The sequence below is a fragment of the Trachurus trachurus genome (assembly GCF_905171665.1).
Source record: "Trachurus trachurus genome assembly, chromosome: 6".
In the NCBI taxonomy this organism is placed as follows: Eukaryota; Metazoa; Chordata; class Actinopteri; order Carangiformes; family Carangidae; genus Trachurus; species Trachurus trachurus.
Window position 1 is genome coordinate 9,923,052 of NC_139897.1, and position 22,301 is coordinate 9,945,352.

The 22,301-nt window shown below is 40.2% G+C and overlaps 1 protein-coding gene across 1 annotated transcript; it reads right to left on the reverse strand.

Annotated features, from left to right (window-relative positions):
• Positions 1-7,985: 7,985 nt before the first annotated feature.
• LOC310988006 (synaptic vesicle glycoprotein 2B-like) lies at positions 7,986-22,301 on the reverse strand (the record flags this gene model as incomplete). Its single annotated transcript, XM_083974486.1, has 14 exons — positions 7,986-8,169; positions 9,191-9,350; positions 10,071-10,271; positions 10,837-10,970; positions 12,692-12,780; positions 13,107-13,182; positions 13,397-13,485; positions 13,667-13,780; positions 14,081-14,170; positions 14,441-14,574; positions 15,258-15,409; positions 17,153-17,333; positions 20,692-20,918; positions 22,099-22,301. 14 exons carry the CDS (start codon positions 22,299-22,301, stop codon positions 7,986-7,988), a joined length of 2,034 nt encoding a protein of 677 aa, XP_083830612.1.

The window sequence follows — 22,301 nt, forward strand, 5'->3', positions numbered from 1 at the left end:
ACCTTTATTTACTCCATGCAAATTCACAATGTTGTTGTACCTCTATGTAAAAAAATAATTACATGTGTTTCATGTCCTTCCAAGCAGAAACATAATTACATTAGATTAAGTTTTGATACTTAAAGTTAAACATTTACTGTTGTTGTTTGATGTTTTATACATAGCAGTCATAAATATAATCTAGATTACGTCCCTGAAATGACAGATTTGCAGATGAGAGGATTATGAGAAAATATTTTTATTATTTTGCGTAATATTTTAAAACCTGTTCTCACATTACGGCATCGTGTTACCACAAGATTTATTAATGTCAGCACATAATGTATCTTCTGTTTCTATCAGATGAAAAAACATCAAATTTACTGTATTTTATACCTTATTTTTATCTGTATTTAATTGTGATCCTTTAAAGTAACAATGCTGTTTTTGTTTTTGTTTTTTTTTCAACATTCCACTTCACCTGCTGTAATTTCTGACAGTGACTGTTTGAGAAAATTTTGGATGATAATTTAAGATGTTCTTTTATTTATTGGTCGACATTTGCAAGAGCTTTGTTTTTCTCTGACCTTGACAGCTGGCTGCTATTAGCAACAACCTTTGGATGGAGAAAGTGGTGAACCTCTAACAGTCCCAAGGTGCCTGCCTGTCTGTCTGTCTGTTCAGATCTAACAAATAAAGCTGTGACTGCACTAAACAAATGCTGAACTCATAATTAACCAGCTCCACCTTCTTGCAGTCATCTTTTTTGGGTCCTCTGCAAAACATCCACCATATTTAAAGTTGATCCAATGAGTCTGACAGACGGACAGATGGATTAAGCTGAACATGAGAAGTGACTATATAATGTTGTAAACTGTACATGATGTAATAGTTGCACTTTTAAAAATAAAAATTATAATTCTTCAATTCTCTGTCTACAGGATGTTGTTGTGTGCGACATACAGTATAACTTTGCTGTATATATACTGTATATACGTTTTTCACATAGTGAAATCACACATCTATCCTGTGGTGACACTGGGATTTCTTTAGATATTTCAAATCAACACTTTGAGATTAAGCGCAATTTTTACTTTTGCGATCTGTTGAGTCTTTCCGGTTCCTCACCAGTCTCTGTACCGATCCCCCCCCCCCCCCCCCCCACCACCACCACCACTACCACCACCACCTCCATGTCCTGACAGTCAGCTGAACAGCACTAAAGGTTTGACATGTGAACACTGTGTACAAAGTAAAATGTTTACATCCTCATTCTCAGCAGATTTACAGCCAATATGCAAACATTCACTAAAATGTTATTATAGATAATTCATCACACTGGGTGTGTGTGTGTGTTTGGAGAAGGGGATGATGGGGTGTTGTGACAGTCACTTCTGTATAACAGTTGTCATTTACCTGAAGAAGCCGTTTCTGTGAGCAGGTGGTCTCACTGTGGATCTGTACCCGTGCTGTTTCTTAGAGTATACTAAAGGGCATCCCGTAATGTGAGGCTGAGACCCCAGTTGACACACCCATCCCCACTGCTTCAGCTACAGATCATCTCCACGTCGCTCTGTCTCCAGTTCATCCACCTAATGAGAGAGCTGTTCGGTAAAAGGGACTATTCATCTTATGCCTGTTAATCACTCAGGGATGGAAGTTTGGGGGCACTAGCATTGAGAGGTTGTTGTTTGTATATTATCCAGTTCGATTACGACCTGTAAGGACATTTAACCACCATATGCTGAAAAATGTTAAGAGGGCTAGTAAAGAAGATTCCATCCCTGTAACCCATGAGGATGCTTTCCAGATCAGGGCCGCACAAGGTCTGCTATAGCGGAAGAAGGTCAAGAAAAGGAAACATTGGGCCATTACTCATCACCAGTATAGAGGAAATGACCATCGAAGCGTAGGACAACACAAATCTGTTCAGTATTTAAATTTTCCTATGAAGGAAATCACTGTTTAGCTCTGAGTGTGAGATCCTTGCCAAATTCAGTTCAAACCACTCAAAATAAGCAAATGTTTGTTTTCCTCAAAAATCTATTTTATAACCAACAAAACCTTGTCAAACAAGGGTTTAAATGAGCTGGATATACAGCGTGTGCCCTTCTGAAGTGGCACTGCAGGAAATGTGTCTGTAGTTTATCAGGCTGTGTGGATGGGGAAGCCTCTGGAAGGTCTTAAAGAAAATTCAGTATTTTACAACCTGGCAGCGTCTTGCAACATCAACTGCTTCCCTGTATCTCAACGATTCACTTAGTGAGTAAAATAATATCATAAACAGTGGCAGCCAGAACTCTAAAAATAAGACCCAGGTTGTAAAAATAAAAAAAATAAATGAATAAATAAAAAACAACTGAATTTTTCTTTAACAATATAAAAATCTATAATTGTACTCATGAGTAGCTTCTGCTGGCAGTGAGAAACAGTGAGTTTTATTCAAGCAACAACAAAAAAAACAACATTTTTATTCATATAGCTTTTCTCCTAACAGTCAAGGTAATCTCTATTAACACCTCCATTAATCAGCTGCATCCAATCAGTACGCCAAGGCACTTTCACCTGGCGTGAAGATGTGTACATCTTATTTTGTGTTCTTCTTTGCTAGCAGTTTGTAAAAGCAGGTGGCAAATCTAACGTTGTATCTGGGTTGTAGGAATAGCACTCACTGCCTCACTGTGACCTCACTGATTATTTTACTTCTGACTCTGTCCTCAAACTCATTTGGACTTTTTTGTGTTAATGGTTATTTTTTTAATTCCTCTTTTTCTTTTCTTCTTCCTCTTTTGTTGTTGATTCGTTACCCTAACAGCACTAAAGGTTTGACATGTGAACACTGTGTACAAAGTAAAATGTTTACATCCTCATTCTCAGCAGATTTACAGCCAATATGTAAACATTCACTAAAATGTTATTATAGATAATTCATCACACTGGGTGTGTGCGTGTTTGGAAAAGGGGATGATGGGGTGTTGTGACAGTCACTTCTGTATAACAGTTGTCATTTACCTGAAGAAGCCGTTTCTGTGAGCAGGTGGTCTCACTGTGGATCTGTGCTGTTTCTTAGGCCATGAGGAAGAGGTGCCGACTCACCAGGTTTTGTTTTGTGTCCACGGTCTTGGCCCTCATCTCCGTGACAACCATTGTCACGTTGTGGACCATTGCCCTGACAGCAGAAAGACATGTTGGTAACGTCACAGCTCCTTGGAACAGGTAGGACTGTCCAACACTTCTGTGTCCTTTGAGGACAATAACATGATACAAAACCTATAAAACAAAATGGTGCAATACAAGGTGAATGTAAAATCACTTTACTGTAGACACTGAAACCTGTAAACTGCTTGAACCAAATTTCTGTCTTACACGTGACTATTCAATCAAAATCAATCAAAATAATCAAAATAAACTTTAATGTCACCGGAGGGAAAATTGTCTTGGACAATCAATGCTGTACATCCTGCTGCTTTTACTGTGATCACAACTAAAAGTATAAAAAGTTTTTTTTTTTTTTTCAAAAGAGTTAGAAGAACACACAGAGCACCTGTGAAGCTCCATCTAAATTGTGAAAGTAAACCCTGACTGAACTATAGAGCTGCTCTACTGTGTTTGTGTGTTGGTCAACAGAAAATATGCAATTTGATGTAATGTATACACTACAGTATAATTTTCTATGTGTATTTAACGCTATGTAAGCTCACAACAACCTTTATGAATGACTCTGTCTGCCTACTGCCTGTCAGTAGCAATGGTGGAATTTTTTTTTTTATCAGTGATGCCTCCTATTCACTGTGACCACAGGTGTTCCCTTACCTGAACCATGACCACAACCTCACACTGACACGACAACAAATGACTATCATTGTTGTAAACAGCAGCATGGTTACATACATAGTAATATATAGTAATCTAGTATGAAATATTAATATGCTTACAAGTTAAGTGTATAGTTGAAAGTATTATGATTACAATCGAGTGATTTCTGACAGACCCAATGACCCTGCATAGATAAGCTAATGATGTGATGTGCATCATATCACTGCTTTCCTGTAGATCTGTGGTCTTTGCTTCTTCTGTGTCCCAACACCTCCACTTTATTGAGGTCATTATGAGCCTGACTGGTGTCTCTGGCTCTAAAGGAGGTTCTCAGTGTGCACCTGACCTGTCGCTTCATCACCTCTACTCCTCAGATAGTGGAAAAACTGCTCTATGTAGGTGAAGGTGGTGGTGATTTAGCTGCTGGGTTGTTGAAAAATATGTCTGCATTTTATTTTTATTTTTATTATTTTTATATCAGCTGAATCTGGTTTATCAGTTACATTTTTTACAAGCTTATAAAACATGTTTTTTCTTTTCCTCGTGATCATATCATATTGTTGTTTTGATTGACTTTAACCATCCTTTCACTATCCATTACCTGCCTTAAAAACGCAAGTTGTATTTGGGGGTGTGAGGTGGCAAATAAAAAGGTGGACCCCTGAAAAAGCCTGACCAGTGATGTTTTGCTGCCCCCTAGTGGACTCTCAGTTCTTGTGCCAGGATTGTTCCCTTGTCTTTTATATCTGTGGCATTTCAGCTCTGCAATAATACTGTTATAGTCTAATAGACTAGAGTCAGTAACAGTAATGATCATAATGCAGTTTTAGGTCAAACACAGAAGTAGATTCAGGTTGTAAATTTGACTGATGATGATGATGCATCGGTCAAAGTTCAATAGATGAAATCTGCCGTGTTCCTCTTTTGGTTAATGTTGATTACATGTCACTTTCCCACGCTGTCAGAATCATTCCCTTAATTTACCACATCTGCCCAATGATCTTTCTACCTGTGTTGCTAGAGCCAATCAGTGACACTTGATGCCATTTTTGAAACATATTGCAATTCTGTCCATCTTTCAGTACTACTGTTGCACAACACTCCTCCTCCCCACTGCCACCTTGACCTCCATGATGTCCAGAGACACTTGTCCGAAGGTTTCCATCAGCCAGCAGCCAACAGCACCTGGAGTCCAGGGGATCCAGTCCTTGTTTGAGCCTAAAACAAGAGGCTTCACATCGCTGGACCTTGATAATGAAAACTCTCTTTGTTACTCACCTTGAGCAACTTTGTTATTCACTTAGTATTTCTCCTTATTGGACTATGTTTAGTGATGCTCGGATCTTAGTTGTCATATTAAAGCTGTATGTGTTTTTTTTTATTTTTTTTAGCTAGGCTGAAGAATACATTTGTATTACCGCTACCACCTGGTTTTATGTTGTCTCCCTGCCTTTTCCCCAAATAGTGAGCAGGGTTGTCATAGAAATGGGGGCTCATCCAGAATTGCTGAGTGTCTTTACAGGATGGTGCCAAATTTATTTGTACAGTAGTTTGGGAGGTTGTGTTTTGTGAAAAAGTTCTGTCAATCGTATTTCCATTTCACTCAGCTTTTGTCCCATCCCTCTCTTAGTTTGAAGACTGTTTTAAGGATGATTTGGCACAAACTGAATTTACCATACCAAGAACCAATACTCTCTGTGGTGAGGTCTGGGTCCCTGATGTACTCAATATCTGATATAGGATGCCTTCTCAGACACAAGGTAAACGGGTGGTAGTGCACTGATAAACTCATTTTATTGGTCTGATTTGTCACAGCCACAAATGCACACAGTAAAGACAGATAGAGTCGGACAGTGAAACAGTTTGCATTGGTAGGATTTTTCCGTCTCCACCAAAAAAAAAGAGAAAGACATTGATTTAAAATAGAAAATATGCAAACAAAGAACAGATTATGGCTTTTTGTCTCTGCTTTACAGACACGTCAGACACAGATAACAAGTCCAAATAAATAAAGATAAGAACACACTATTCATAAGCCAGCCCCAAAACTGTACATCAAACAAAAACTAACAGTACTAGCGACATGTTTATAGACAATCATACACAAGTCGACTTGGCCGCATGTTGGTGATTTGCAAGCAGTGATTTTTTTTCATGTAAAAAAAAAGAAAGAAATGAAAATCATACAGTTGTCATTATTTCAATTAAAAGGGGTTAACAGTTTCCATTTATCTTGCTGTTTTTGTTTCTAAAGATAAATTGTGAGTTTCCAGAAGTTCGGTGATTTTGCATAATCATCAGAATTTCAGAGAAAAGTCACCTGATCCATGAATCTTATAAATACAAATTATTACTTTCAAATGTAGTGGTTTTCAGTTTATCCAACAGCATTTGAACCCCCTCCCCACACACTTCCAAAGTCTGAATTGAGCAGATGTGAACAGATGAAAAAGTCAGTGGAGGGTTTCAATTTCACTCCCATTCTTCAAATAACTACACAAATAACCACAATTGTGTAAACAAACAGCTTTTTTGTCCCTTTAATACTATGTATCACTGAAATAGCATAAAAATAAAGCAGTGGTGTAAGTGCCAGTCAAAGCTCTGGCCTATCAAGGGCTTATCCAGCCTACAAAGAGACACAGTGAACACTTTCAGATTCACAGCCAACAACAGCAGAGGAAGGTTAATCTGCTTTATCTTTAGTATAAACCGAAATAGTCTGAGCTTTATGTAGCTTCTCATTGTCAACACGATATCAGATCTGAGTGAAAACCCAACCAGGGATCAGTTAATGATAAAAACAACCTGATAAAAATGAAAGTGAAGAAACTTACAGTTACATGACTGGTGAGTGAACAGCTGTTAATGCTAGTTATGTAGCACTTTCACATAATGTAGCTCCTTTAAAAGGGTCACAACAAGCACAAGTGGACAATTTGGTGGAAGAAACACACTGAAAGTTGCAGTTTATCTGTGTAGAAACATAATCTCTAGGAAATTGGGGTGAGAGAGCAATATTTTGAATCAATAACTGTTTAACTTCAGGCTAGGGTTAAAGGAAATATATTTATTCTATTACTGTCTTCTTATTTAGTGATAAATCCTTTCTTCTTTTTTAAGCTTACTGTATAAAATGATGAATGTAAAAATGTTCAAATCACAGGTTGATGTATTCAACCTACTTATTTTGTGTGACCATACACCAGTCACAAAACAAGAATCTGAAATAACTCATTTACAATGGTTTGTTCTGTTTGGTGTGTTGAGCTGAATAGGCCAATTAATTCTTTTATTATGATGTAGAACTAACCTCAAAAGTTGTTAACAGGTAGATGTAATGTCAATAATGTCCATATTTTTACTTAAATATATTTCCATATAAGTCAAAGTTAGGACAAACTGTCTTTACTACCCAAATACAGGAAGTTGTGAAAATAAACATTGATAAGGGAGAAGATGGTGGACAACACACAAATAAGTAGCTGTCTCACTTTGAGTAGGTCATCCGTAACTTCAGCCATCACCGTGTCATTCTGAATATGATAAATGAATGGTAATATAGTGCTGAGGTTACAGGACCACTTGATGCTGTGAGCGACAGCTCTGTAATGCAGGACAAACAAAACTCTGAGTGCGTCAGAGCTGCTGGTGACTCAGCACAAGACCAGTCTTTTCAAGTATAACTGACACAAAGTGGAGGGCAACTTTGACCTCTGAGCAATTCAAAGCTTCTACAAGCACCTTTCACTATTTTGTTAGCTAAAATAATTAGAAAGGCTGAAAACAGACAGAGGAAACATTTGGTCAGTGTCTGACAAGGCTCCGTATCATTCATGGAGCCACTGGTAGAAAGGCAAGAAGCAGAGTATGTGACAACCTGTTAGATCATGTGATTAAGCCTCAAGTTGCATTTACACAAAATAACAATAAGTCCATTTTGTCTTAATTGATACATTACATCACACATAGCATCACACATAAGAACAGAACTCACTCTCAGCCTCTTGAACACAGAAACTTGTACGACTACACCCCTAAACAACTAAAATCAGTGGAAAGACCCAAACCCCCCTCAACTTCTGTAGAACATGTACAAAATGAAAATGGTGCAAATGAAAAAAAAAGATAGAAGTTGGTTTCTTTACATATAACAGGCATTTTTCAATTCTTGCTTTCAAACTTAATTCTCACTGGAGGATTTTCTCCCTGGTGTCCGGTAGTTTGAGAGCCACGAGGCCGCCGCACACCAGCGCCGTGAAGGACAGCAGGATGGGGACGGCTTTGGTGATCCCCACAAAACTGGAGAAGATGGTGCTGCCGAGGATCGCCGCCAGCTTACACAGGGCGTTCAGCACGCCGAACGCTGTGGCCCTGTGAAACCGAGACAAGACACTGAGACTGGCACTTCCATTTCCATTTCGATGTTTGACTACAGTATGCCTTTTTTTTCTCCCCCTGACAGGATAAATTTGAAGAAGAACGAGGCTTGCTTCAGGCACTCGAGCGCCTTCCAATTTGTCAATATGTTGATCTGTGATTGTGTTTTGTTGATATGTATAACAAGGCCACCAATTTTGCCAATATAGAGGACCTCTACCTGTAGTTCTGGTTTCTCCCCAGCCACGCCCTGAAGAAGACCAGTGTTGGTCAAAACCGGTCGGTGTTTCACCATTGTTTTAAAGGCCCCATGCTGTGCACTTTTCTCTGGGTTTATTTACCTGCTGATATCCCTAACAAGATGTATCATTGGTTTTGAGTACCTGTGATCTGCTTAATATCGTTTATATTGCCCCTTTCTGTTGCCTCTTTTTGGAGCTCTAGCAGGCACAGGTCATTTGGCCAATCAGAAGAGAGAATGAGAACCTCTCCTCTGATTGGCTGACTGTTTTTGAGTGTCATGTGGTCGGGCCAATCACAGGCAAGTAACTGAAACCTAAGCTGCATTCATAAAAATTGAAAAAAAAACAACTGGTCACGGTGGGCGGAGTTACCTTGTGTGTGACATCACAGAAAGGAGGAAGTGCTATCTGCTCGTCTCAAAGAGAATGTTCCTACAAATGGGCGGTGTGTGTTTCTCCGTTTATGACCAGTTTGATGCATGGGGCAGTATATACGTGGCCCAGAGACCTCCCCAAGCACCAAAAAATAACCAAAATCACATTTTTCATGCCATGGGGCCTTTAATGTAAAATGCCCTGGTTTAATCCATACTGTAATCCATGGCCTTTTTGCCTTTTTTTTTTTTACTTCAAGAGCACCCCCGCCACCTGGAGTTAACTTGTTTTTTCTGTTCAGATCGTTCGGTACTCCCCCTGCCTCTTTAAATGGCATACATTCGAACACTACAGAAAAACTGTCCACTAACACTGTCAGTAACAGTAAATGTCGGTACCTTTTAGAAGCAGGATACAGCTCCACGGTCACCACCTCGATGCCGTTCCACGCAGCTACACTGATGCCACAGAACAGACACTGCAGGGCGATGATGGCCGATTGGCTGAAGCTCAGGAACAGGAAGAAGCAACAACCTGCCGAAGTTAGCATGGCGCCACCTGAGGAGAGACCACAGAATCCACACTCACTGTCTATCCATCATTCAACCTAGGGACTAATGGAAAAATATCAGAGTATGAGCTGTATTATAAAAATTTAAGCTGCAATGAGCAAAGAAGAACTGAACATAACTAAGAGCTGACACAACAGCAGAGAGAAGCACCCAAATAAATTAAGGAAAAATTTGCAATGAATTTCTGTCACAATCATTATTATGAGAAAATAACACAGAACTTTAAGTTAAGTCACCGGTCTTTGCTCACCATTTTGAATTAGTACTTTGATGTACTATCATGGTTTTGGCTGAACTTAAGGATTGTGAAAACATATATTATTAGACCCATGTTTATGTTTATGTTCTATAGTGATCCACTGTGTACAGTATGGACAGTAACTGAAACACATGTGGATCAGGGTGAACTGTCCACCATGACATGAGTATAACTTGAGGATGTGGCTGTATCCCTTTCAGACTGATACTGACAGAAAGATCCTAACTTGGTTTTATTATAGTGACGTATACACCAACTCTCAAAAGGATATTAATTTTCCACCATAACCCTCTACAATAACCTGGTCTACATTAGATATATTGATGCTGCACATACAACAACATGCTATTGCACACATGAACTCCCGGACACAGCCGCGCCACATGCAAAATTGAAACATCATCAACAACAATCATCATTGAAAGGAAACAAACTTCCAAACGTCACCTATGATCTTGACCCTGCCGATCTTTTCCATGTACAGGGCTGAGATGATGTTGCCTGGCAACACCGCCAAACTGCCCAGGAAGCTGACCAGGTAAATGAGGATGTCGTTTTCATCACCGGTGTCCAGGTGGCAGCCTCGTTTATTTTGCTCAAAGGTGGTGTTCTCCATCTTACAGTCGATGAACTTCTCCTCCCACAGGTCTACATAGAACAGAGACCATCAAACATGAGATGCAATAGTAGTATGGGAGTATGGGAGAAGGTCAAAAGACATCGGTCAAGGTTTTGTACGTCATGGGATCTATCATCTAACCCTGGAGAGGCAGAGCCCTGTTGTGCTGGTTTATCAATGGAATGAGCCTGAATGAGCTAGAGACATGAAGCTTCACAGTTCACACAGTTACTGGAAATGATGTGCAAATACTTCTCAAGATACTGTAAGAGTCCAATCGGTCTGATGGTAGCACTGAAGATCATAAAAAGTTTTAATTTCTCATCCTACAATGTTGGTCTGATTGTTCATAAATGTAAAATAAATAAGCGATGGGAGCCTGACCTACAGAGGGCACCACAAATACCCAATATGTTAACCTCTGACCTGTGTTCAACATCACAACAAGACAGTTACAAAAACATTAGTAGAGAGGAAGAATCTAAAGTTTTTTTTTTTTTTTTTAATTTGAGCAGGTTGAACTCTGACCAGGTTTCACTGATCGTCAGTGCTGGAGCTGTGCTTCCTGTAGAGCCCAGCTCCTGCTCAACCTACCTGTGTTAAAGAAGACAGTGGAGCGGATGGTGCAGTTCTCAAACACTGTGTCTGTGGACCTGATGTCCTCAAAGCGACAGTCTTCAAACAGTGAGTCCTCAAACTTCACTGACTTCATCTTTATACTGATGAACCTATGGGGATGGGATGGGACACACACACACACACACACACACAAAAACAGACAAAGAAAACATGGACTTTCTTCTATTGCCGTGGCAGCACAGAATCAGAATGGACACAATGGGCTGCGTGTATTAAATCCAAGATGGCCACCACTGATAATACCGCCATGGAAATAAGCACTGCTTCACTCATGGACAGTGTGATGGAGTGACAATGGTGGAGTGATTATCTCCATGGCGATATCATAAGTGGCAACCCTGGCAGCAACAATATTCATGTTAGAATTTAAAGTTAAAGCCCATCACGTCCGTTTTTAATTCTGTAAGGAGCATAGAAGTTAAATAATATACAGTACTGTCACATACTGTATATCTGCATTGAAAACTTTCCTCTGCAGAGGTGAAGCAACCTTGAAGATAGACACCCTCACTTTGTTAGAGAACGCTGCAGCAATCCCAGGTTCCTCAGCTGAGTGAACTGAACTGCACTGCACAGAACTGAACTGACAGACACGAAACACAGTTGATCACCTCAGGCAAGGACACGTCCCGAAGTGTACGAAAAAAACTTATTTCTTACCCTAGATTCATGAATAAATACAGAGCCTGGAATATATACATGTACACAGACATACTCCTAATACCAGCACCACCCTCCGCACCTCTAGGAGAGGAATTTTATTATGAAAAAACATTTTCTTCTGCTGCTAAACTGAAAGAGCTGTCACAGCAGTGTTCAACACACACACACACACACACACACACACACACACACACACACACACAGAAATATCCAGCACTGAGCTGAGAGGAACTCATGGGATTTTGCAGGTGCTGTAACAAAATCTCAGGTGTATCTTCACTGGCTTCGCCCACATGTATCACAAAGCTTATATGTTTGTATACAGAACCAAACAGTTAATAGTTAACAGAAACAGTGATCAAATAAAAATGTGTAGTGTGAAGTCTTGTTAAACCTGCCGAGGTTTAGTGTCTTCACAATGTAACTCAATGGTTTTTTTTGTTCTGACCGTCAGCGTATGCAGTGAAGTGACATTAACCTACAAACATTAACCTGATGAACCACAGCATGCTGGTTTCTGATAACAACAGAACTGAGAATGAAATGACTGGTAAACCTACTACGGTCTATCTATCTATCAGACACTGTCTGAGGGGTGGGGGGTTTAAACAGGGAATGGAAAGTAGGGTTCTTTTAAAACATGGCCACCTCCTTCTTCACACTGCTATTGTGTATTTTAGCACACAGCAATGTGTTAACAGGTAGAGACCTTTCTTCACCAAAATGCCTTAGAAAGTGTGAATGCAGGGTTAGGATTATCATTTCTGGTAAGTAGCTTGCTAAAGATAGTTTTGGAAAAAGAAAAATACAGATCCTATGAAACAAACTTACAACTTAAACATTTAGTCAATCTATATAGAAAGAAAGAAATATAACATAAATACATATAATATAAATAAATAACTGTGTTATATGTTGCAGATTTTTTTACACTATGAGTTAATAAAGAGTTGGGAAACACAGTTGATCTGTACTGGTGACTATATATAGAGAGTTTTTTTTAATTTCACTGTTGTTTTATTTGCTATTAATCACACTTCTATTGACACATACATTTAAGTACAATGACCAATAGATGTACTGTATATATATCTATATAAATCTATCTGTGTGCTTTGTGTCCAGGAAGTGACACAGTAAAACTTACTTGTCATTGATGTAATCTCCCTCTTTATGGATTTGGTTCTCCAGAGAAAAGTTAAAATGGTAGTTCTCCACTCGTTCTCTGTGGAAAACCTGAAAGCAGACAAAACAACATTCACCACCTTGCTGTGTGGATGTTAGCCTTAACCAATATGATTTGTTGTGTGTTTTCTCCTTTCAGAATCTAACAGAGCCAGTATTTTATATGTTCCTATTTTCATGATTGTGCTGCCCGTATTAAAGCAGTGACATTAGTGTCATAGACATTCAAGATTCAAATCTCTTTTTATGATGGGCTTTTTAATATTGAGTCATAGCACCACCTGCTGTCATGGAGGGTGAAACAGAATTGGGAGATTTTACTATATATTGTTTATTATTGTATTATTATTATTCCGTATGCTTGCTGTTGACCTCACCTTAACCTTGGACTTGTACTCCTCGTACTGCAGGTGTTTGATCATGTCAGGGAACCAAACAGACAGACCATAGTAACTGTGACAAAAGGAGAGAAAAGTAAACCAACAATCAAAGGTGCATTTAACAACCGCAATGTCAAACAGAAATACAACAACAGCCTCGTATCACATTAGCATCAGAATCTGCTCTGAAGCCTGAGCTAATGACCATGTAATTACAACATGCCTGTTTTAATGTGACTCCAGGATTTCTGTCACTGCTCGTCATTCTGGTGGCGTCACAAACTCACCTGAAGGCCATGCAGAACCAGATGACAGCCATGAAGAGAGTAGCAAAGCGCAGCTCTGCAGACAGGAGAGACGCCACGTTCTTCAACACCTGAGACAAACACACATGTAGGTACAGCAGTGGCACAAGAAACAAGTCGCTCTGCTTTCAGCTACTAGCGCTAGGTTCGATTTTTTTTTACAGATATTTACCAACAACAATGTTTCAGAAATCAGTTTGAATATGACATATTACTCTACAAATCCACAGTGTTTGAACATCTTGAACGTACCAGTTTGCAGAGTGTTAGTGAGCGCACGGCCCATCTCTGTACAGCGGTTCCTGTGGCGCTCTGGATCTCGATGAACTCGTCCTCCGCCGTCTTCGGAGCCTTGATGTGAGTCACCTGAACGGAGACACAGAAAGAAACAATGTCTGACCTCCACCAGAGCAACTTCCCCTGAACATGATACACTCTTAGCTTCATACTGAGCTTTTTTCCACTGATTACACTTTTTTTTTTAATTTAACATTTCAAGCAGGAATAAATGACAATCAGCTCATCTTTTAAAAAACACAATGAATCGGCTTATCAGAGAGATTTGTGTGGATGCTGCATGTATATGTTCACTGCAGGTTTGTATCTGAATATACGCCCGAGTCACAGTTGTATTGTGTTCAATCCATGTTGGTTCTGTGTACTTACAGTAAAAACTTTTTCTGGCTGTCCCTTGGCCCTCCAGTTGGTGTCATGGACCTGCTTTAGGATCATCCAGGCCTCATCGTGCTTGGCATTCTGCCCAACACACACACATAAACATACACGTAAACATACACATCTGACTCCGCTCAGTGACCACCATCAGTTAGAAGGAGCGAGGAGGGATGTTTATGCAAGCGAAGCTTATGTAAGGCCTCCACTGTGCAGGTTAAGGCAGTGCATGATCAAGTAAGAGTGTGTCATGCATTATTGATTTGTTCTGCATCACAGAAGCTCTGTGTTCCAGGGTGAAACCACAAGGAGTTTCCTTGTATATTATCTGTTAGGATGGTAGAAGAGTCTCACCTCCAGGAGGAAGCGAGGGCTCTCGGGCATGAAGGTGAGTCCAACTAGAGACGTGATCGCAGGAAGAGCCGCAACCAGGACAAACACCCTCCAGCTGTGGAACTGGAACTCTGTGCCCATACTGAAGCCCCAGCCTATACACACATACACACACAAACACACAAACATTGGTCCCATCAGTCTCCTCGTGTTTCAGGACTGGACAAGTGGAGTCAGTGTGCTGGTCAGTGGTCACTGTAGAGGCTGTTGTTAAGGCGTCAGAAAACCTGCTTTGTTTCCACATTTCAGGTGTTTTCAGTGATTCTACATGAGTCTGAAAAGGCAGCATTGGCAGCAGAAGCAGAAACTGAATTTGCATCGACAGCTTGATAGATCATGATAGATCTTCTCACTAAAGCTTGTAGTGAGGAAAAATGTTTTTATTCTCAAAGCAAAGTCTGATGTCTGATGAAGAAGTTTCCTCAGGCTACAAGGGAGTGTTGAACATTTCAGGATATTTAAACATAAGCACCCCAGTAACTTAACGGAAAAATCATCAAAATGAGTAAAATGATAGAATCTGTAGACTGTCACAGATTTCTAGGGGACGGGTTGTTTCACAGTTGATATGATGCAAAAGTATAAAACATGATGAACACGAGTCACAGGGGCTTTTGTTTCTCTGCTTCAGCTTCATGGACTGCAGTACTAGATGTTGATGATATTCTCTATAATGTATGCTCTCAAAACCCTATGTTACTGTAGATGATGCAATGAGCAGCTTTCATGTTGTTTACTAGTCTGTCTTGAATGTTAACTGTTGATTTCAATCTCCCACCGTATCTGGGGATGATGCCCCAGGCAGTGAAGGAGGCGTAGATCCCACCGATCATCCAGAACATACACAACCAGGACAGATGTTCTCCTCTCTTGTCCATCTGAAGAAACTCTGAGAAGTAGGAGTACACGATCGGCACCGTGCCACCAATGCTGAAAGCAGGGAGGGAGAGAGAGAGAGAGAAATCAACATGATCAACAGAATGGAGGAATAATTACACTCAATTGAAAACCAATAGCTTTCAAAATAAAGGAGGCCTATTTCAGAGGGGTGCAGCCAGTTGTCCACAAATCAGAAAGGCGGGGGTTTAATTTCAGCTCCTGAACTTGGAGTGTCCTCTGGCAAGATACTGAACCCCAAACTTCTCCTGATACTATATAGTCTGTGTGTATGTGGAATAGAAAACATCCTATACATGTACAGTACAACAAAGTGCTGTGTGAATGGAGAAATGTGGCTTGTAATGTAAAGCACTTTGAGTGGTTGGTAAGACTAGGAAGAGCTGTAATTCTCTGTTTTGGATTTTCATTGTGACAAATGCACGATAACTGAATCAAACACTTTGTATTTTATTGCAGTAAACCAGAATGAGACATTAAGAGGTTGCACAAAGACTCTGTTTCTCTTGTAAGTGACAGAGCTGTGTTGTGAAATCTGATATATGTGATATTATTTCATCATAAGCACAACAACATATCTGAGTGCAGCAGAGAGGTTATGCAGCAGCAGGACATGCTGTGACTCCATCCCATACACCTCTGAGGAAAGCATTGTGTGTGTCTGAGTATCACTTTTGCTGTGCTGTGTGTGACCTAATTTCTAATATTAGTGTGTGTCCCTGTGGACCACAGTTATTCTGGGATGGAGCCACCTTCTGCATATGGATGGTGCTTCATTTGTTGCATTGTAAGGTAAAGATCAGCTGAACCCAGAGTTCCTCTAAGGTCCAGAGCGCCGCACACAGCGAGGTGAGGTGAGAGGTTTCAGCACCTCAGGATGGAGTTTACATGCCACACAGCTCCGTATGAAAATAAAGCAATATGCAAAAAATTTGATCTGAAAATTCAAAATCTTTTTAAGTAGCTCATTAAAAAATGAAGGCGGTGCACTCTGATCCATTAGGGAAATGGATCTCAGTATTTCCAAAAACAGGCGGGCTGCAGCCTGTTGGTGACTCTAGACCTGCTCCGTGTTGGTTAGAATAAGAAACATAACGTCAGCTACAGACAAAGGATATTGTTGTTTGTTGCTGAGGTTTTTTTCAATTAAGATCTTGTCAACATATTGACAAGAAACAGTTACCAAGATAGTTTATTAATAATATTAATAATTATAATAATATACTGATATAATAATAATCTTAATCAGTGTTATCTTGACAGTCCTGTGTTTTGTAACATAGATATAGCTGAAGTTGAACAGACGTTTTCCTTTCCTACCAAAAGACTGAACTTGATTCATCAGGGGATTTGAGATGAGATGTGAGTACACTTGCAGTAGATTTCTATGTTAATGAGTGAGCTATCAGAAAAAGAAGCTATTTTTAGTCTATTACATTAAGTACAGTTCAGATAAAGTAGACAGTTATACACGAGCCAAACGTGTGGCTGAGGGTTGATGAGCCTTAAATAAAGAAGCCATAGGCTGAGCCATCTGCTGTCAGACCATGGAGGGGTTGGGCTTTTGTTAGCTTTTCTTGGGATTAGGTTTGTTGGTACTGTTGGTCATTTTATACAAAATACATTTTGTTCCAAACTTGATATGATACAGCTCTGACATGTACATAGTAAAAACAATAGATCAATCACTTTAGCCCCAAAAGAGGACTGTGAGCATGTGTGTGTGTGTGTGTGTGTGTGTGTGTGTGTGTGTGTGTGTGTGTGTTTGTTTGTTACCCGATGCCAGACAGAAGCCTGAAGAAGAGGAAGAAGCCGTAGCCTTGGGCAAATGACGACAGGAAGGAAAAGACACAGTTTATAGCCAATGCCACGATCAGACATCGCCGACGGCCGACTTTGTCTGCCAGGCCGCCCCACACGAACGCTCCCACCATCATGCTGAGGAAGACGATCAGACCTGCACACAGACACACACAAAGTATGATCATCATGACTGTACAGTAACTTTAGAAGGAAAGCCCTGTAACAAAGTCATTGTTTTGACAAAAACCTTTAAACCAAATCTTGACAACAATGCTGCCTGCCACACATAATATCAATACATTTATATTTCAACAATAACTTGTAATGATGTTGGAAGACACAGACAAACCTTTCCCTGCAACTCTTGTAGTAAAGTTTGTTATATTTTTTGATGGTATAAGTAATTCATTAAAAAATTACTCCATAAAAGTGATTTTTGTTCACTGACGTGTGACGTCACATAAAAGACCTGGTAATCAGAGTGGTTTTCAGACTTTGGACAATCTTTATTGAAAACACTGTGTCTGATCCCTCATTAACAGTGTGTGACACTGCTGTGTATCCTGTCATCTCTCTATCGCACAGCCAGGCTTACTATCATCAACTCTACTCTACTCAGGTCTTATGGTAGGAAATATGTCAGCGAGCGCACTCAGCTCTTTTTGGCCAATCTTCATCAGCATATAACTGTATAACTGCTGCCAGATACTGGCAACACTACACCACAGTGCAGATGGCTGTGCTACAGGGGAGAGCTGACTCTGTGACTCATCATATTGGGTCTGAGACTAAAACCTCATCCACACATTCAGTACAAACATGCCTTGTTCTAAATAAACGGACACCTTACACAGAGTGTGACAAACTTTCTTTGCTTGGTTTCAGTGCGGCTGTAGTGTGTGTGTTCTCTATAACTGTGTCCCTGGAAATACTGAGACGCTGTTTCCAAGGTCAGGACAAGAAGATCAATCGATGAGTGTGTCTGCTGACTCAGCACAAACACGGATCCGTCTCAAACGCTGCTCTGGGCCAAAGAGGTGGGAGAATGGAGGAGGTTTGAGACGGGAGTGAGAGGAGGATTGTGGAGGAGGAGAAGAAACAGACGGAGGAGGAGTGGAGGTAGAGGACAAGTATTGAGTATGTTCAGAAAATCTACTTTTTCTCAGCACTTCAGAGTCGCTCTCTCTCTCTGACTGCAGCTGTGGTTGTTCAGGCTGGGGAACTGGATGCAGTGGAGTTGACCTTTGACCTTTTGATATGTCATCACTTTGTAATTTATCCTTTTACACATCTGAGTTAAGTTGGTGTAGGGAGAGAGATGGGAGAGTGACCCTCTACTCGTCTATTCTCCTCTTTTCTTTTCTACAGTATATGTTTTCCCCCTCTATTTTGATTAATTCTCGATGTTTCTCCACAACTCTCCTCTTTTCATCCTCTACTGTTGCCTCTCCTCTTCTCTCCTGCTCATTTTCCTCTCTTCTTCCTCTTCATCTCTTATCAAAGTCAAAGTCAAAGTCAGCTTTATTGTCAATTCCACAATATGTACGGGACATAAGAGAATCGAAATTGTGTTACTCTCAGACCCTCGGTGCAAACAGTAGACAGACAGACAATAAACATTTTTAAAAAACAATAAAGCAATATGTGAATCTAAAATACCAATCTAAAATAAATATGAATAAAAAACTAAGCCAAACAAGTAATACAAATAAATAATAAAAATAAATAAATAGAAGGCACAATAGCAGTAGCAGCAGCAGTCAAGTGCAAAAAGACAGTAGTGCAAGTATTGTCTTTTTTTTAGTACTGTACTGTACTGGAATAAGATGAATGGGTAACACTTTACAATAAGGGTCCCTTAATTAACATTAGTTAGTACGTTATTAAGCATTAATTAACTGTTCGCAGATATATTAACAATCATTATTATGTATTACTTAGGTTCAGGACACACATTAATTAATGTAGCCTATTAGTAAGCAGTTAATTAATGTTTACTGCTCAAAGTTAGTAAATACATTTAAAAGTTGAATAAAGTAATTAGTTATCATTATGTATGCATTACTCTGCATTAATTAACACATTAGTTTATATATAATGCTTAATAATGTATTAACTAACATTAATTAAGGGACCCTTATTGTAAAGTGTTACCGATGAATGTGTATGTAGTGAATGTGTGCATGTAGTTCAGTGTTCAGGTTGTGTGGGTAGGGGCCAGAGCGGGGAGGGGGGGCAGTGTAGGGAGAGAGTTCAGCATCTTGACTGCCTGGTGGAAGAAGCTTTTCTCCAGCCTACTGGTCTTGGCTCGGAGACTCCGCAGTCTCCTCCCTGATGGCAGCAGGCTGAAGCTTATCTTCCCTCTCCTCCTCATCCGCCCCCTAAAACCGCACACCATTCAACTTCCAACATACACACTTGCTCATACAGCGATTATGTTCAGAAAGTGCGTATGGGCCAATTTCCCAACACAATTTATATTACACATCCTCATGCAACAAGCCGATTCATTCCTCCCTCCTCCTCGGAGCCCATTAGCTAATTACACTGCAGGAGCAATTTGATGATTGCTGCAGGAAATCATTGACTCTTTGGCTGCTTTTTGAGTGTGAGTGTGACTGTGTGTGTGTGTGTGTGTGTGTGTGTGTGTGTGTGTGTGTGTGTGTGTTTTAATATAATGATAAGACGATAATATCACACATTAATCTTGTTGAATATGGCACTGACTGAACTGTCTGACTTGCCATGACTTTTGGTAACAAAGAAAACAAAAAAAGAATCAGTGTCTGTAAAAAGAATTTGCAGGTAATTTATTTACATCCACTATGTTACTACTGTTTTCACTGTTTTGTACAGTTGTTTTGTACAGTTGTTCTCTGCACCATTATGACACGAATGAAGGGTGTGAAAGGAGACTGACAACGAGAATTTAATCTATCAAACAAATACATAGAAGAGCAGAAGAGTCGGAGCAGAATGCCGCAAATATAGCACTACGGTAAAGCTGGAGATCCAGTAATAGCTAAGTCAGTTACCTGTCAGTTTTCTTTAGAAACTGGTCCCATTTCGTACTGAGGTGACGATAAGAGTACAAAAGCAGCAGGCAAATACAAAACGGTGAGAAATCAGGCAGAAATTAGGTCTGTGTGGAAAGCGGAGAGTGAAAGGAGCAGATTCATTATTCTTGGAGACTAATTATGGGAGTGGAGACAGTTATGTGATGAGGTGGAGGAAGTTCAGGTGGGAAACAAGTCTGGAGGCTTTTTCTCTGGAAACATCTGTGCAGGAAATGTTTCGACCATCAGCAGAGAAGTCGCAGTCTGAACCCTTATTGTGTCTTCCTTTTTATTACCATTCAGATTCAGTACTGCTTCAATATTGACCTAATAAATCCTCAGTAGTAGTAACAGAGTTGTGTTGAGCACAGACTTCACCTGCAGCTCTCTTAGAAAAACAGCATCTTACAAAGAAACCAACACTGTAAATCAACAATGACTCATTAAAGCTCTTACCCAGCATTCCTTTCTCTCCGTTGGACAGGCACAGGTCCTTTTCTGCAGACGGTAGAACAAAAGCGACCACGAAACACTCGACTCCATCGGCCATCAGAGCCAGGCCCAGCACCACGAAGAGCGTCCACTGGAACTTCCCGTGGCCGCAGTCCTCCATGATGTCCTCGTACTGTTCTGATAACTCCTCCAGTTCAGAGACGCCGCTTCTGCCTGCTCGGGCTTTAGCCCTGGGACACAGAGAGAATAAAAAGATAAATAAAAAGTGTTGTCAGTTCAAAGGATTTCTCATATGCATCTGATTGAACAGATTCAGCCAGCTGTCCACACATGCTGCATAACGTGCTACGCAGCCATAAACAGAACCTAAAGTCTCTTTTTCTGCATTGTGCTCTGGGCTCTTCGTGCTTGCAGACGCTGGTGACCTACAAACTCTTGTTCCTGAGCGACTGCTGCTGCTCTGCTAATATGCTGCTACGCTTTCTAAAACACTTTCTTGCTGAAGTTTAGATGTTCACCTAATTATCGGTTGTTTCACAGGAAACCACATTTTTAAAAACATGTTTCATTTTCTCATAGCCAGAAACTGGATGCTTATGTATCTGGGTTCTGTGTCCAGTGAGAGTCCCTGTTCTCCTGTGTTTTCATTGGGGGTGGGGGAAAAATCGATACAGCATAGTTATTGCGATATTTTACATGGCAATATTGTATCAATATACAGTACAGATGCAAAGTATTGGTCTGAACAGACAGATTAAGTTTATCTTAAAACAGATGTTAGCAGTGTTTTCATTTGGAGACATCATTTGCAGTTGAAAAAAGCTAATAAATCACAAATATTGCAGCATATCGCAATATTTTTAATATCACAATAATATCGTATCGCGACACAAGTATCGTTACAGTATTGGCCTCTGGTGATTCCCACCCTTCATTTTCATCAACATTAAGAGGAGCATTATAGTGATAGTAAATTTCACTAACTGGTGAATCTATGAATAAATATGAATATGTGTAAGTTGCATTGGTGTTGGTCCTTCTACAAAGGTGAAGTAATGAATTATCTAGAGAGGGGTTAAAACAGGTCAGCAACAACGATGTGGTCGAAGAAGGAAACGCAGAACTGAGACGAACTCACTCTACCTGAAGACTGAGTGATGTTACATCAATACCTTTTGTATTGATTTAAATGACTAAAACAATTTATATCTGGAAGTTACTATCAACAAAATGAAAACATTTTAACAGAGATGTTTGACACATCAGCTACACAGTGGAGAAGGTTCAGGGAGCTGAGGCCCAGAGTAACTGCTGGACTATAACGGCGCCACCGTCCTCTGCAGTCACACTGCTGCACATCTGACTGGGACATTTACACAAGAAGAAAAAAGCAGAAAAGTGTCGTCTCACCGAGCAGCTCTCTGTGCAGCCTTCACCTCATCCGGGTGGGGGATCCCCTGATATTCTCCCTCGTACATCTGATCCTCTTCATCGTGTCCCTCGGTCACATCGCTGGCTGCGTCCTCTTCCTGGGGGTAGTCGCCACCTTCCCCGTAAGATCCATAGCCGTCACCGCCTTGTTGGTACACGTTGTTATGGTAGGGGTCAGCCAT